General features: G+C 41.2%; 1 protein-coding gene across 3 annotated transcripts in view; it reads left to right on the top strand.

The window, feature by feature from the left end:
* Positions 1-16,452, top strand: part of Cul1 (cullin 1) — a 62,799-nt gene that overhangs the window by 43,421 nt on the left and 2,926 nt on the right. For all 3 annotated transcript variants that reach the window (XM_034519648.2, XM_034519647.2, XM_076913417.1), the window contains 11 exons: positions 1,333-1,495; positions 1,951-2,081; positions 7,586-7,693; positions 7,768-7,874; positions 9,275-9,323; positions 9,918-10,049; positions 10,986-11,103; positions 11,902-11,978; positions 12,390-12,521; positions 13,567-13,659; positions 16,344-16,391. In XM_034519648.2, coding sequence (XP_034375539.1) covers positions 1,333-1,495; positions 1,951-2,081; positions 7,586-7,693; positions 7,768-7,874; positions 9,275-9,323; positions 9,918-10,049; positions 10,986-11,103; positions 11,902-11,978; positions 12,390-12,521; positions 13,567-13,659; positions 16,344-16,391 — 1,158 coding nt within the window. The remainder of the gene's footprint in view (positions 1-1,332; positions 1,496-1,950; positions 2,082-7,585; positions 7,694-7,767; positions 7,875-9,274; positions 9,324-9,917; positions 10,050-10,985; positions 11,104-11,901; positions 11,979-12,389; positions 12,522-13,566; positions 13,660-16,343; positions 16,392-16,452) is intronic.

The following is a 16,452-nucleotide window of genomic DNA, read 5'->3' as shown; positions in this document are numbered from 1 at the left end:
AGCAGACTGAAATGTTGCTATGGGCTTTTCGGGGGCATGGGGTCTTGTTTTTGCTTTGTTTGTTTTAACTTACACATTAATGGTTTGGTATGTTTTAGTGGATAATATTTTACTTATCAAGTGTGCTATAAATTATTTTGTCATATTTTGATTTTCGAATTTCTTACTTAGAAATCTACTAACTTTAAACCTTTTGTGTTTCTTTGTGACTTACCTGTTCCTCATTGCAGCTTTTTGGATATACTTACTGGCTAGAGGTCATTCTGTGTTTAGGATGTGGAGTTTGTGATTAATGCACAGTTTACTATGTTTAAGTTTACTTTGTTCAGCTTCCTGCTAAGTGTGAGTGTCTGCTGTGACTCCAGCTGCTTTCCTGGGATTGAGTAACCAACCACCTATAATCATATTGGATGGTCCAAGCTTTGCTTAGTCAGTTTTCTTAGTGTTGAATGTTTATTCAATTCTAATAGTAATTCTCCAGATTTATGTACAATTAAACTAAATCTGAAAAGTCTATGTGGAAAGTAAAATACAACTTTTGTTACTTTTTATTCAGATCATCTGAATAATTCAAGACTCACTACAGTTTCTTCCTTGTTCTGATAATGTAGGAGGTCCTCAGAGACTGCACCTCCCACATGTTTCTGGTGACAGATTCTAAAATATACTGTCTTTTACTTGGGTTTCTGTTGTGTTAAATTGTCTGTTAGCCTCTCTTCCTTGGAAAGAAATTCAAGAAGTTGAGATTCTGCAGTGTCCCAAGTGAACCTTAGAAGTGTGTGTTTGCTGGATGAGAAGGGAAGGCTGCTGGGTTTGTCCATCCACCCCCCCCCCTTTTTTTTTTTTTGTCCTCTCCCTTATTGCTGAATAAGGACATCAAAGCCTACCCTCTCTTCTGAGAAGTAATTTCTGACCAGGATGATATATGTTCTGTATTTCTGAGTGGTCATTTCTAGGATTATATTGATGCATGACTTCAAACAGCTTCCAGACCACAGTAGAGCTTCTTAATCTAGTGGCCACATGCTGAAGAAGACCTGTAGGTGTGAAATACCATTTAACCAAAGAAAATGATCTGAAGACATTGGAACTGTTAATTATGATAATGTTCTTAAGGCACTTAAAGCATTTGAGCCTATATTACAGAAAGACTAGAACAGACCAGTGTCTTTATACTATGGCTGGCGATCACTCTACAGTCTAAAGTCCTATTTCTCTTTTCTTAATCATACTTTACTGGAATATTTGTGAATTTAATTTGTTGTTCACATACTAGTTCTTTAAAAGTAAATCAAGCCATCTATTGGTTTGCTTTGATTGAATTCTCTGCAGGCTGAAGCTCGGTTGCTTGAGGAACAGCGGAGAGTTCAGGTTTACCTCCATGAGAGCACACAAGATGAGCTAGCACGGAAATGTGAACAGGTCCTCATCGAAAAACACTTGGAAATTTTTCACACAGAGTTTCAGAATTTGCTGGATGCTGACAAGAATGAAGGTGAATATAATTTGTTCCATACACTTCTGTTAGTATTACCAATGGTGGGCAGATTTTTTTGTTTTGTTTTGTGTTTGAGTATTCCTCCTTCTATCCTTTGAAAAGATGTTTTTGTTTTGCTCCTCTGTGCTAGTGGGAACTGTTAGTGTTCAGTCACATCTGTCTTTAGCCACCATAAATTGAACACATATGAAATGAATAATTGGAGGAATCCTTTCATGACTGACTTATAGTTGAAATAGGTATCTATATTAAGTTTATTTTTTTAAGCAAATGTTTTAATACCTTTTGGGGGCATAATAGCCTGACCCCATTGTTGCTTTTAACCAAGTACACCAGCTCTGGATGATGGTTTCCTATTTCACAGTGTTGTCACTTGACATCAGGACTTAGTGAACAGAATGAGTATGCACAGTTGCTTTCCATGCATAAAACTGGCTCCTGTTTTCTTTCAGATTTGGGCCGCATGTATAATCTTGTATCTAGAATTCAGGATGGCCTAGGAGAATTGAAAAAACTACTAGAGACACATATTCATAATCAGGGTCTTGCAGCAATTGAGAAGTGTGGAGAAGCTGCTCTAAATGTAAGTAGGACCTGTCTGAAAAGCAACTGAGCCCATCATTTTCATATGCCAACTGCAGGTGTGTGTGGTGCATCTTTGTTACAATCTTACTGATACAGAGAACCTGTTTTGGCTTTTGAAAATAGAAAGGTCACAAAGTCCTTAAGTTATTCTAGCACCACCCCCCCCCCCCTCTTTAAGTTGGGGTTTCATTAGTAGCCCATGCTTGAATTTATAGAGATCCATCTACCTCTTTATTTCTGCCTCCTTCAAAGCTTGCACCACCACACCCAGCTCTCTCCAGCACCTTTTTAAGTATTGATAATCTTTCTTTTTTTTTTTTTTTTTAATTTTTGTCTTATTTTAGTGTTTCTGTCTGAATGTGTGTATGCCTGAGGAGGTCTCCAGATAGAGAGGGGCTCAGAGCTCCTAGAACTGGAGTTATGAATGTTCGTGAACCATTGTGTAGGTGCTAGGGTCTGAACCCTGATACTCTGGAAGAGCGTCCAGTGATCTTAACTGCTGAGTGATTTCTCTAGCCTCTTTTTGTTGTTGTTTTCTGTTTTTTTGTTTTTTTTTTTTACTTTGTTTGATCATTTATATTTTTTCACTGTGTTAAAAAATGGGTGTGTTTATGGGTATGGTGCCCACAGAAGCCAGAAGAGGTGTCACACCTCTTAGAGATAGTGTGTGTTTGTTGTGAGTCACCCAACTTGGGTGCTGACAACTAAGCTCTATTCTTCTGCAAGAACAATACACATTCTTAACTGCTAAGGCACCGCTTATCCTAAATTTGTGAATAGGTCTATAACCTTGGGAGAACAAGAATAGTTTAACTTTTTCTTATTGTAGAACAAAACCATACACAAGAATGGAAAACTATACAATAATCTTTTAAATCTAGCATGACCAAACTGTCCTTTTATATCCAGGATACTCATTTTTTTTTCCAACAAAGAGAAGATTTTAATCCTTCTGTAAGGGAACTCATTATGGAAGCCATTCATTCCCAAATCAGTTTTTATGCCACATCAAACTAAATTCTGATGTAAACTGTGTTGTTCAATGACAAGTACTAAAGTGCCCCCCACCCCCCCCCCCCCCCGTTGGTTCAAGGCTAATTAGAACCTTATCACTGACCTTGTCTCTCACTGTCCATCCTTTGTCAGATGGACCATGAATTCAAGCCCATCCTGGGCTACCTAGTGAGTTCTAGGTTAGAGTGTAAGACCCTATCCTAAAAGACAAGCGACAAACACAAATGTTGGGAGCAAAAAGGAGCAGAGATTACAATAATGAGAATAGATAGTGTGTCTTGAATCACTGGTGTTTGTCTCTGCTTCTCACACTTTGAGCAGGGCTATTAAAATATGAATGTGTGCTGTGTAGTGTGTGGGACTTTAGGTTTGTTTTCCTTTTCTCCCCCAGTTCATATCAAAATTAGTTGTATAGCCAGGCGTGGTACCACTCGCCTTTAATTCCAGCACCCAGGAGACCAAGGCAAGTGGATCTCTGTGAATTTGAGACCAACCTGGTCTACATAGTGAGTCACAAGAAAGCCAGGATTGTGTAGACCGTGTCTTTACCAATGAATGAATGAATGAATGAATGATTTTTATATTCCTGAACACACAGGGGGTAGCTTGGTGGCTGATAGAGAAAGGAATTTCAGGATTAAACATTTAGTGGTTGTGCTTCAGTCAGTTGCCTCTTTCTCTGCAGCAGTTGATGGTTTGTGGTCAGGGTGTGTGTTTTGGAAACTTTGGCTTTATGTGGAGGTAGATGATTTATATGAGGACAAAATTACTCAAAAGGCCGGGAACTTAAGGGTAACACTTTTGTCCCCAGATGATTGTATGATGTGTTTGCTTCTTCCTGGGAGCAAACTTTAATTTCTTTCCCCTAATTTCCAAAAGGGAAATTATCCAGAGGTAAGTTCAGTGTTCAGGAAGAACCCATGTATCCTGTAGTAGCTGTGTTGATAATGGTTAACTGCTTCATGACAGAGTTAACAAGTTAACAGTTACACAAGCTTAACAGTTGGCTCTATTAGCTCCTGACCCAATGAAAAAATGCAGATTCAAACTTCGCTCTTCACGGTGGCTCCAGGCTTAGGTTGAAAGCATTGTTTAGATGTATTAGTAGCCCAGTTTGCACACATGAAGAGTGAGATGTTTCTTTAAAAGCCTAAAGAATCAGTTTTATCTCATTTGACAGCATTCCTGAAAAGTACTGGGTCAGAATTTAGGATCACAGCTAATCCTCAGAAGTGGTGTCTTTAAGTCTTCCTCAGCCTCCCAGGTCATGCTGTGGGCATGTCCCTCACTGCCTGGATCAGGCCTTTTTGAAGACCAGTGTTGGTCTTCTTGTGTGTGTGCATTGGAACTGGGGGTATGTACATATGTGTGTACCAGTACGTTCGTAGAGGCCATAATTCAATGTTGAATGTTGTCTTCAGTTACTTTCCACCTAGGCAAAGAGAGACTCCAGATAGCCCTTCAGTGACTGTGAATAAGCACGGTCTAAAGAAGTAAGACAGGATTTAAGGAGAGACTGGAAAGATGGAGGTAGCTGAGCAGATGTTGGGGAGAACTTAGAAGGATATTAATTATGTCAACTCCACTCAAGGAACACAAGGATAGCTGCTAAAGGTATTATTAATAACCATGCACTTGACAAGGCTAGATTTTTGTTCAAAACATTACTACAATGTAGAAACTGAAGCTAATGAGAGGCTGTAAGACTAGCAATAGGCTCTGTTGAAACAAGATGAAATGACAGTGATGGCGGAGGGGAGTTGATCATTTTTTGGCTTAGGAAATAAGGAATCCCATGACTTCTGAAGGTCAAGCTGAGGAAGCTTGGTGGGACTTTGGTCCAGATTGTTCAAAGTGTCAGTCATAGAACAGCTTTTAGAATCATGGGCATTGGATGAGAGAGTCTCCTTGGAAACTGAGAGGTGCTACGTTTCTTATATGCAAAAAACCAAAAACCTCTCGTGTGTTGTTACGGATGTGGATCAGATTTATCGCTATTATGTTCATTTTGTTTTAAACCTCAATTTTTTTTTCTCAAAGCCAGGCATGGTTGCGCATATTTGTAACTCTACCACTCAGGAGGTGGAGGCAGGAAGATCAGACCTAAGGCCACCCTTGACTATATAGTACATAGGAGACTAGCCTGGGCTATGAGACCCTACCTCAAAATAAAAACATGAGTTTGATCCTAAAGACCCACAGTGGAAAGAAAGAACTGATCCCCAAAGTTGTCTAAGCTCCATACTATTGTTGTGGCCCCCCTCCTTCATACTTGAGCATGTCATACGCACACACTGCAATAACGGACTTTCTCAATCCACTTTTCCGGGGCTTCGCTATCTGGTACATTGTTCCTGCCCACCTTACCCTCAGCCTTACTCTGCTGGCTCTTCTCTCTTATGAGGAATCTAGAATCAATCTGAAGGCTACTTTATTCTTTGCAAAGCTTTGTATCTCCACATGGGAATTTCTTCTGGGCATTTACTGAGAAATTTGATTCCAAATCCTGAATCTGAGGGAAAATTTAAAAAGATGAAAAAGCCAGAGAAACAGTTATAATTCTTCTAGCACATAAAAATAAAGACTCAATCTGTAAATGACTACAAAGAGCAAGAGGTGAAGCTAAGGTCAGTGCTTTAGGAGCCCCAGTGAGAGGTGGGAATGCATGGTAGGGCCTAGCCTCTCAATAAATGGGAGTTTATCGCCTCTCTACTGCTAAGCTTGAGTCATTGTAAAATAAAATAAGTACCAGAATGTGTGTGTGTGTGTGTGTGTGTGTGTGTGTGTGTGTGTGTGTGTGTGTGTGTGTGTGTGTCTGTGTGTGTGTGTGTGTCTGTGTGTGTGTGTGTGTCTGTGTGTGTGTGTGTGTCTGTGTGTGTATATAATATACCTTGTATGAATCCTGTGAGTCATAGTCCTCAAAATAACAGGCTTTATAAGCAATGTGAGTCTTTAAATTTGACATGCAGTTGGTTCTTTGCAAGGATGTTGGCCTCCTTATGGGAGCTGGGTGGTTCAGTAGTGGTTACTGCATTTTCCTGTGGTTGGATGTTCACTGTAGGCTAAAGCCCTTTGTTTCCCCCCCTCCCCCAAATGACCCTAGAAATTGTAAGGGAAGAGAAAATGAATATTGTGCAGTAGTTTGATGTGAGATCAGAAATCAGTTTAAAACCTGAGTCAGCCAAAGTAACATGGGCTTTAATGACAAACCAAAATTAAGTCAAGCAAAGGGAAACAAAAAAATGCATTGCTTAAAAAAGAAGAGCCCATATGAAGCAAGGTGCATGCTTGACTTGTAGGTGCTCTCGGATGCTTTCTTTAGAGTGGTGCCATCTCTGCAACATACAGGAGTAGTTGTCAGGAGACAGGGACCAGATTATCTGATTGTATCAGGTAAAGACCATCTTTCCATCTCAGTGAAATTGTATCATCATACTATATATTTTTTCATAATAATTTTGTATCTATTATATTTTTAAACAAGACATACCTGCAGCGTATAGAAAATGATTGTATTATAAGGTTCTGGTTTTACCCATTATTAATAAAAAACAAATTTTACCAAAAATACAAAGTAATTAGTATTCAAGGGTTTCTGTTTTCTCATTCCTGAATTGTGCGAGACAGTGTGTGAGGAACTGGGGTCTGGACACAGTGGTGGCAGCAGGGGAAGCAACAAGGTCACAAGTTTATGGTAAGCTTGAGCTATATATAGAAAGGCTGTTTCAAAAAGATCAACAGTGAAATTGTATATCAGGAATTTAGAGACATTGACAGAATATTTCCTTTCTGTGCACCTGAAGTTCCTGGTTTATTAAGGGCTAGTCAAGAGCTTTCCTGCCTCTCTGTGTCCATCGGCTGGGTCTTTTCCATTCTGAAAGCTGAAGAAAACATAACAGACTCAGGAGTCATCTACCCGAGTCCTTACCTGGCTCAGCTGCCACTTACTTTAGTAAGAAGTACAACTTAGTTTAATCATGTAAAACGGACATTAAAAATGATGCCTGCCACACATCATGGGTCCTTGGCTGGCAAATAGTGACTGCTACTTGACCATTGACATTGCTTCCTCCCCATCCATCTCCTGTCTCTTCTACCAGTACTGTCCCCTTTAGCACCTTCCACTATTTTCTTTTGTCTGAAGAGTCCCTGTTGCCCACATCCCAAGTCCCCAGTGCTTGTCCCTGACCTTGGCCACACAGTTGCCATTGTGCATTCCCATCTGTGTTCAGACCTGTCATTTGAAAAAAAGAAAACAAATTTCATGATCTTTTCAAGTTTTGTTAAAGGTATTTAATTTTTAGTTTGAAGAATTATTTTGTTTTACATAGAAACACAATGTCCTATGTGTTTTAGTGGTGGAACCAAAAGGATTTCTGATTATATTAACTTCTTTGAAGATGTAGTTAAAACTTGTAGAATGTTTTTCAGCAGCATAAAATATGTGTTTTTAATTCTTGTCTGTTTTTGGCTTTCCCTCTACCTAAGGACCCCAAGATGTATGTGCAGACAGTGCTGGATGTTCATAAAAAATACAATGCCCTGGTGATGTCAGCATTCAACAATGATGCTGGCTTTGTGGCTGCACTTGATAAGGTAAGTGTGTCACTGTGCTGCCTGTTCAGTATGTATGTACAAGCCTTTTCTCTAACTGTCTTTTATATACACAGGCTTGTGGTCGCTTCATAAACAACAATGCAGTTACCAAAATGGCCCAGTCATCCAGTAAATCCCCTGAGCTACTTGCTCGGTACTGTGACTCCTTGTTGAAGAAGAGGTACTGACTTGGTATTATATTTTTCCTAGCACCCCTATTTAAACCTCAGTTTGATGCAAGGGATCAGTATTTGCATTACATTTACTTGTACCACATTGTTGAAACCTGCATCAGCTCCCACTGGCTTTCTGAACAGTAGTAGAAGACTGAATACCATAATATGGATTATGTGTTGGTCTACAAACTTTGCTTTTGACAGAGCTGTTGTGTAGCTCAGGCTAGCCTCAAAACTGCCAGCAGTCCTGCTACCCTCAGCCTTCCACATACTGGGTATAAAGAACACACCACCATATTCAGCCGTGTGAATATTTTAAAGTGTTGTTTTTATTGGGTCATTTGTTGGTGCTACATTTCCACTTCATTTTCCAGTCACCATAAGCTCACCTGACACGTTTCCTGATCTTCTTACTGTATCCAGAACTAGAGGTGCCATGATCAGGCATGGCTTCCGCCTCTGTTATGTTCCCTTAGCTTCTCTCCCCGTCACAGTTTTATTCCTGAAATGTTCAAGGTTTGCCTCAGTGTCCCACAAACCACATCAGCAAATGCTATGAAGGGGAGACAGGCCCCCACATTTTACTGGTTCTGGTGTCAGTATATTTTAAAAAGCTCTCTAAGGCTAAGAGAATACCCACAGATGCCAACGTGAACAATGACCCTTTAACTATCAGGGCCAGAGAAATGGATCAGCTGTTAAGGACACTTGCTGTTCCTGCAGAGGACCTGGGTTTATTTCCTAGTTTCCACATTGGGCAGCTCACAAACATTTGTAATTCCAGTTCCAGGGAATCAGATGCCTTCTTAGGGCCACCATAGGTTCCTGTGTGTATATGGTGCTTCTACAGACAAGAAGGTACACACATATACACATAAAACTTTTTTTTTTTTTAAGTTAACAAGTCATCATCAGTGAACTGGAAAATAATTGTATGAGATATAGCCAATGCCACATCCTCAGACTGTGGTTGTAGCTCAGCAGCAAAACTGAAACAGCTCACTAACGGGAGAATTGTGTTATCTGCTTTCTACGTAGTGGGGAAACATTGGGTAAGGTCACTTGCCATCTCAGATTGTATGGAGCAGTTATAAGATTGAAGCTCACTTACTGATATTTAAATGGGTTGTCTTAAAGGAAGACTTTATAACATTATAATTAACTTTTCTCAGTTTTCATCTTAAATACTCTAGTGACCATTTTGTAATCTCTTCCATGATGGGGTACAATGTGAGACTTCCAGATTGCCTTAGGAAGGAAAGTGACCTCCCCTAGCTCACAGGCTGATCTGAGAACTAACTCATTATATAAAACTTAAAGCCATAGTGGCCCTGCTAGTTTTCAGAGTGGTATGTGTGCACATCTGCTTGCTTGTTTGTAAATACCTTGCCCTTTTAAATTTCAGTTCCAAGAACCCAGAAGAGGCAGAACTAGAAGACACCCTCAATCAAGTGGTAAGGTGTTTGATGGCCACACCCATTGCCCTTTGTAAGGCTGCTTTTATATTGGGCCTGGAATGTGCAAAGTCATAAGTATTTTGATTTTGGTTTTATAGTTTTACTCCTAAATTTTACTTTTAATGTTGGTACTTTGCTTCTTTTTTTGTTTTATTTAATTTTTCAAAGATTATTTTATTATATGCATATGAATGCTTTGCCTGCATATATGTATGTATATGTACTAGACATGTGATTGTGCCTGAGGAAGTCAGAAGGGTGTTCTACCTCCAGGAACTGGAGTGACAGATGGTTGTGAGCCACCATGTGCTAGGAATGGAACCCAGGTCCTCTGCAAGAATAGCAAGTGCCCTAATCGGCTGAGCCATTTCTCCAGCCTTAGTACTTTGCTTCTTGCTACTAAGTCTAGTCTAATAACTGAGATTTAAGGAATGGGTGGCAATATTTATTGTGAACATTTCAGGGTGAGTTTGTGCCAGGTTGGAACATAGGCCTACCCCAAACTAAGGAATCCTTGGTTCCTGGTGGTAGCTAGAGACAATCAACTTGTGGGTTAGCTTCACTAAGGTGTTCTTTTCCTGTTTTTGCCAGATGGTGGTCTTCAAGTACATCGAGGACAAAGATGTATTTCAGAAGTTCTATGCGAAGATGCTTGCCAAGAGACTGGTCCATCAGAACAGTGCGAGTGACGATGCTGAAGCAAGCATGATCTCCAAGTTAAAGGTACTTACTCTCTTCCTGGAGAATCCCAACTTCCTCAGGCTTTATTGACATGGTTCGTGCACTGTGAGCCCTGCTTCCCAGCCAGGCCTCTGATGCTTTCCTTCCTCTGCCACCCTGTTTTGGGTCCTTCTGTTCCATGTAGCCCTTCCTTGCAAGACTCTGCTCACCTCTTTCCCGTCCTCACCTGCCTCCCACACGCTCAGCCATGTTGGCTCTGTGTGAATGCTTAGTGGTTTTCTTAGCCTGTCAAAACAAAATACCATGGGCCAGGAAACTTAGGCCCAGAAATGAACTCTCCATTCTAGGGACTCAGAAGTCTAAAATCTAGGTCTTGTTTCTGAAGCCGGCTTTCCTGGCTCTTCAGTGAACCCCTTTATTTGGCCCATTACTCACAGGGAACATCCTCTTAAAGAGGCGCCCTACTCTCGTGAACTCATAAGGACCCCTCTTCAAACACTTCCACACCAGAGGTTTCAACTTCAGCAGGCACATTCTAGAAAAGACAGTTCAGTGGTAGGATAAGGGATGACCAGATTATTTGGGTTATGGAAGGGTGTGGTTTGAGGGTCATTGACAGCCCAGGCTAGCCTCTGCCTGCAGAGTACAGGCGTCACTCAGATGTGCATCAGTCCACCTGTTTGTATATTATTTCCTAGTTGTAATCTATTGCAGTACTAGAACACCTTTAAATGCTGCAATGCTTACTGTATATTAAAGACCCAAATGTCCAACTTTTAATGGTCTTTTTATAACATACAATTTTAATCTGAATATATTTATGCCATAAGATAAGACTAAACCTTAGTAGTAATAGCTTCCTAGAACTAAAGACAAAGATATGTTGTATTGTGATTTCTCTAAAAATTCCTTATATGCATTGCATACATTTATGTTTCTATGCCAAATTAATGAGACAGTTGTCTGGGTTTATTTCAGCAAGCTTGCGGTTTTGAGTACACTTCCAAACTTCAGCGAATGTTTCAAGACATCGGTGTAAGCAAAGATCTGAATGAACAGTTCAAAAAGCACTTGACAAATTCAGAGCCGCTGGACTGTGAGTACTGCGTGCTCGCTCAGACATGGGAGGGCTCTTTGGAAGAGACAGAATATGGAGTGAGGGTGGAGTCAAATAGGGTCAGAGTTTCAAAGACTAAGAAGCAGGCGTTTCCTTCCAAGTACTCTCTCCTCCTCCTGACTTCCAGATGCTATGATGGCAGCTGTTGCTGGGACCAGTCATGTGCTCCTAACCTTTGTCTTGTGCTGATCCGTGGGCTTGTTTTGTCTTGCCTTTTAACCCTTAGTTTGAGTACATTTCTGATTATTTTCTTCTCTCTTATTTGTTTTTGATGAATGTTGGAGAATTTTATTCTTCCCAAATCAAAACTGCTGTCATCATTAAGCTTGTATTGCTAGTGGACATGTAAGTTATCTGTGAAGATGAAAGTTTCTTAATTCATAGGTTCCATGAGTCTCTACTGTCTGTCTCAACAGTATGTGGTACACAAGTTGCGATGGAGGTAGTGGTTTGCTGTTGACCTTTCCACAATCATTCCTGGTTACCATACATTGCTTGTGCATGCTGAGCTTCATATCCAGAAGGGGAAAAGATGGAATTGACCAAGGCAGATGAGCTTAGGAACTCTGTACTGAAAGTACAGTGGGAAACCATTGTCCTGGAGGAAAACAGTTGCTGGGTCGTCAACCTTTAGTTTGAGGTTTTGATACAGGACATCTCACTGTGTAGCCTACTAGACTTGCAATGAATTTTTAAATTTTTTAACTACTGTGTGTGTGTGTGTGTAACAATAGAATTTTAAAATTTGTAGAGTAATTAAATGTGTTCTCTCCCCAGTGGACTTCAGCATTCAGGTCCTGAGTTCTGGATCGTGGCCCTTTCAGCAGTCTTGCACATTTGCCTTGCCTTCAGAGGTAAGGGTGGTTTTGTTCCCTGGTCTCTTTCAGCTGGTGAGAGGGAAAAGGGCTGCCTGACATTAGTGTGCTGACCACAGTGCTGTGTAAGAGTCAGTGTAGTGTTTGTGGGGAATGTGAAAGGCTGGTCAGCTCTGTTGCAGCAAACAGTGTTGATTTACTCCTGACAAGTGGAGTCTCACTGTTTGCATGGTGAACTCTTGATGCACCTACTAGGCATGAAGTAGAAACATGCTTTGGCTCGGCACTCTGCAGTCATACAGTGCTCACAAGACAGTCCCCGGCATTTGTAGTTTACCTCTCTGTAAGCACTGATTTTGTTGTCAGAACTTGGGGCAGGGACCTTTATTTAGAGATGATGACTGTAGAATGTGGCACCATGGATGCCACATGTGCTGTTCTTTCATCTAGTTGGAGCGCAGTTACCAACGATTTACAGCTTTCTACGCCAGCCGTCATAGTGGCAGAAAATTGACATGGTTGTATCAACTGTCCAAAGGGGAACTAGTCACTAACTGCTTCAAAAACAGATACACTTTGCAGGTAAAATCATCTTTTTATTTGGGGTAAAATACTTAAGTACTAATTGATTATAAGACAACTTATAGAAATCCAGTTAGATGACTCATGCAGTGGGACGCAGCTCGTCTTCTGACAAAGCAGTGTAGGAAGTAAAGCATGCTTGTCATGGGCAGGTGAGCTCACCTCAGATTCTCTGGCTATAAGTGCAAGTCACTTCCTTACTCTGAGCCTCCGTTTTCTCCTCCGATGAGTTAGGAGTGTTTGCTTACACCACAGGAGTGGTCTTCGGTGGGTTTGCAGAGTGCCCTTGCTGACATGCTTGGGTGAGAAATTTAAAAGCTGACATTTCACTCTGTAATTCCAGTCACAGCTCTCTGCAGCCTCACAGTGATAAGACTTCCAGCGGTGTGGAGTGGCTAATAATGAGAGCTGTGGGCTGATGGCATTTGTACGAAAGCTGGGCTCCAGTTAACTGAGTGCACTGTGGCTTGTGTGTTGCAGAGCCAAATTTTCTTTCAAAGTCTAGGTTCTTTCTACTCTCAGTTCTGTACTCGGTGTGTTTCACAAGTAAAACTTACTTCATTCCTGGAGAAGATCTCAGTAGTGAGCTGGTAATGGTGACTGCTTTAGCAGTGGGTGACTGAGACTACTCATTAGTTTAACCTTTGTACTTCTACACTGAGAAGATAGTTAAGTAACCATTATACCTGGTGTGGAGGTCTCTGGCAACTTGAACACACACATAATATATATATATGGCATGTACCCCCCAAAATAAATTTTGTTCTACTGTGCATAAAAATTAAACTCATAATTAATGTCTCTGCACCTGGTGTATATTTACACAAGTGTGAGTGTGCTCATATATTTCTGCTGACATAATGGACACATTGCAGGAGAAAACTGAAAGTCCTTTTAGTGTTTGAAAGGTGTCTTTAAGGAAAACGTTTATGACTTTTTTTTTTTTTTTTGCATCTGAAGAATGCATTTTGTGAGAGTACGTTGTACCTGTGAAGAACTTTCCTGTGTTTTCACGTTTCCCCTTTCTTCTCTCTGGGCCGTGAAGGCGTCCACATTCCAGATGGCGATCCTGCTTCAGTACAACACAGAAGACGCCTACACTGTGCAGCAGCTGACTGACAGCACTCAGATTAAAATGGTATTTCCACCGTTTCATACTCTCCGTACTGTCAAGCTGCCACTTCTTTGTTCATTGGGATGCTGTGGAAAGGGGGAGAGGACATGGCTTTCTTTGACTTAGTAGATGTTAGCAGCATAGAGAAAAAATTAAAAGCAGTAAAACTCTGACCAAGGCACCAGAAGACCAGGCCAGATCCACAGAGAGCATTTCACTGGGACCTCTGACACCATGGATGGCAACAGGACCACTGAGTCAGAGAGGTATATATAATGGCAAGGTCCGTCTGAGCCAAAAGTTAACCTGATTTACTGAGACAAGTGCGTGGAACATCCAGCGCGGCATTCCTGGTGCTGAGCCACTGAGATCCATGTGCCGTTTTCATGATCTTATGACTTTATAGTTTTTAAGCAAATTGTTTTGGACAAAACAGAATGGTACTCAGACAGACATAGTGGCTAGGACTTGTAATGGCGGTGACCAGTTCCAGCTGTGTCTTATAAGCTTTTATGCCAATTTCATAACAATGTTAAAAAGTGCTGTTTGTCAGCATTGTAAGGACATTATGAGATCCTCTATTTTTTTTTTTAAGGGTTTCTCTGTGTAGCCCTGGTTGTCCTGGAACTCTTTGTAAACCACTCTGGCCTTGACCTCACAGAGGATCTACCTGACTCTACCTCACATGTGCTAGGATTGATGGTGTGTGCCACACTACTGTCCTTCAGAATGCTCAGTCACTGTGTCTGTCTGTCTGTCTGTCTGTCTGTCTATTTGTCTGTCTGTCTATGTGTATGCGTGTGCACAAGTGTGCATGAATTCCTTTCATTCATTTAAGCAGTTCTTCTCTAACACAAGGTCACATTCTGTAGGTCTAAAATCCTCCTCCAGCATCCCAGCTGTTCGAGTACAGGTTATAACACATCTGGCTCTCTCTCACTTAACCAGCCCTTACTTTCTTTTCAGCTAGATTTTCAGAGATTAAAATTTGACTTTTTTTTTTTTTTTTTACTATTCTTCCCATTAGTCATGTTCTTCTGCAATATCTTTCAAATGGCATAAAATTTCACATAACATAAAGCTGATTGTTTAAAGTGTTTATTTAGTCAGTAAACAGTTTTAAATATTCCCCACTACTATCCATCACCATTAGCAGTGACAACTCTACCTTCCTTCTCACTTTGTCCCATGCCCCTGATGCCCATTAGCCTGTGTAGGTCCTCCTCCTCTGCACCTGACATAAACGTGGAATCCAGCTTGTGTGTCTTTCTTCACTTTATTTCACTGAAGTATATTCTGTCTGCAAAGCTTAACAGGTGTCAGTATTGTATTCGTTTCCGTGTGTGCATGGGTGTGTGCTCACATTTGTGTGTGGATGTATGTATTTGTATTCACGTGTGTTGGAGACTAGAAGTAGATGTCACTGTGGTGCACATGCATTCTTTGTTTGGGGCAGCATCTGTCAGTGGGTCTGGAGCTTCTCCATTCAGCGAGGCTGCATAGCCAGGAGGCTTGGAGTCCTCCGCTGATCCCCCATAGCACTCCAGACAAGGCTGAGCTTTCACATGTGTGCTGGGGAGCAGATACATGATTTTACATTTTTTTCTCATTCACTTTATTTTTTGTTTGTTTGGGGTTTTCTGTTGTTATTGAAACAGCCTCCTGTACTCCAGGATGACCTCAAATTTACTAACTAGATAGAGAATGGCCTTGAACTAACTTATTGTCCTCTGTCTCTATACACACATCTGTATATCTGTAGTAGATTGCTGGTGTGCTCCACACCCATTTTTATGTGGTACAGGAGATTGAATCCAGGGCCTTGGGGATATTAGGCAAGTACTCTACCAAATAAGCTGTAATCCCGGCCCCCGTTTTATTTTTTAGCTGACATGTGTACTTACTGATTGGTACACTCTTGTACATGTATTTTTTATTTTGATGAAACATACTTTTATTTTTTGCTGGCTGGTTGGAAGGGCTGACAGGTCTGCTTCTCTAGTCTCCACTTGGCTGTCTCCTCAATGCCACCGCAGTCTTTCTGCCTTTCTGTAGTATTAGAATTGCCTTATGGGTCTTTAGCTGCCCTCCTTCAGGCCCCAGTTCATAGCTGCCACTTCTCTGACAGACCTACCTGATAGTCTCAGACCAGCATGGGAGCCTTGATTAAGAGTGGAGGTGAGGAAGTTAAGTGCCCATGAGGCTTGATGGTGTTGGGAATCACCAGAGCAGCTAATGCCTACAGAGAAGAACTCACAATGATGCACTGAGTTCACTAAAGCTAAGTTGGCAGCAAGTCAGCTGTCATGGAGTCTCAGCATGTTCATGAATGCAATGTAACTTTGGTTCTGCTGAAACTCCTTACTGCTTGTTTGCATGTTCAGGGCTGTAGTTTAGTGGTAGAACACTTGCCTGGCACACAAAGCCTTGTGCTTGGTCCCCAGCGCCACATGAATGTCTTGTGAATCATTTCCTGTAGGTTTCATTGAAGCAGGCCACATATTGTGTCCAGTGTTTATGGGAAAGTGCATTTGAGTATTGCCTTTGAGTAATGGGTGCTTCAGGCCATAAAGAACAAGCCATGTCACTTTCTCTGGGTGGTTCTGCTTTGGGGATGACCATTCCTGTGAGGCAGTGAGCTGAGTCTCTGGGAGAGGCACTGGAAGAAGTGTTCTTCCTCCCTGCTCATCATCTTTCTCTTATTGCAGGACATTTTGGCACAAGTCCTACAGATTTTACTGAAGTCGAAATTGCTGGTATGTTTATATACTTTGTGTTGAGCTAGAAGAAACCCTTTCCCTGGGATGTGCCTAGTAA

Source organism: Arvicanthis niloticus, chromosome 15, assembly GCF_011762505.2.
Source record: "Arvicanthis niloticus isolate mArvNil1 chromosome 15, mArvNil1.pat.X, whole genome shotgun sequence".
NCBI lineage: Eukaryota > Metazoa > Chordata > Mammalia > Rodentia > Muridae > Arvicanthis > Arvicanthis niloticus.
This window is presented reverse-complemented; position numbering and strand designations above follow the sequence as displayed.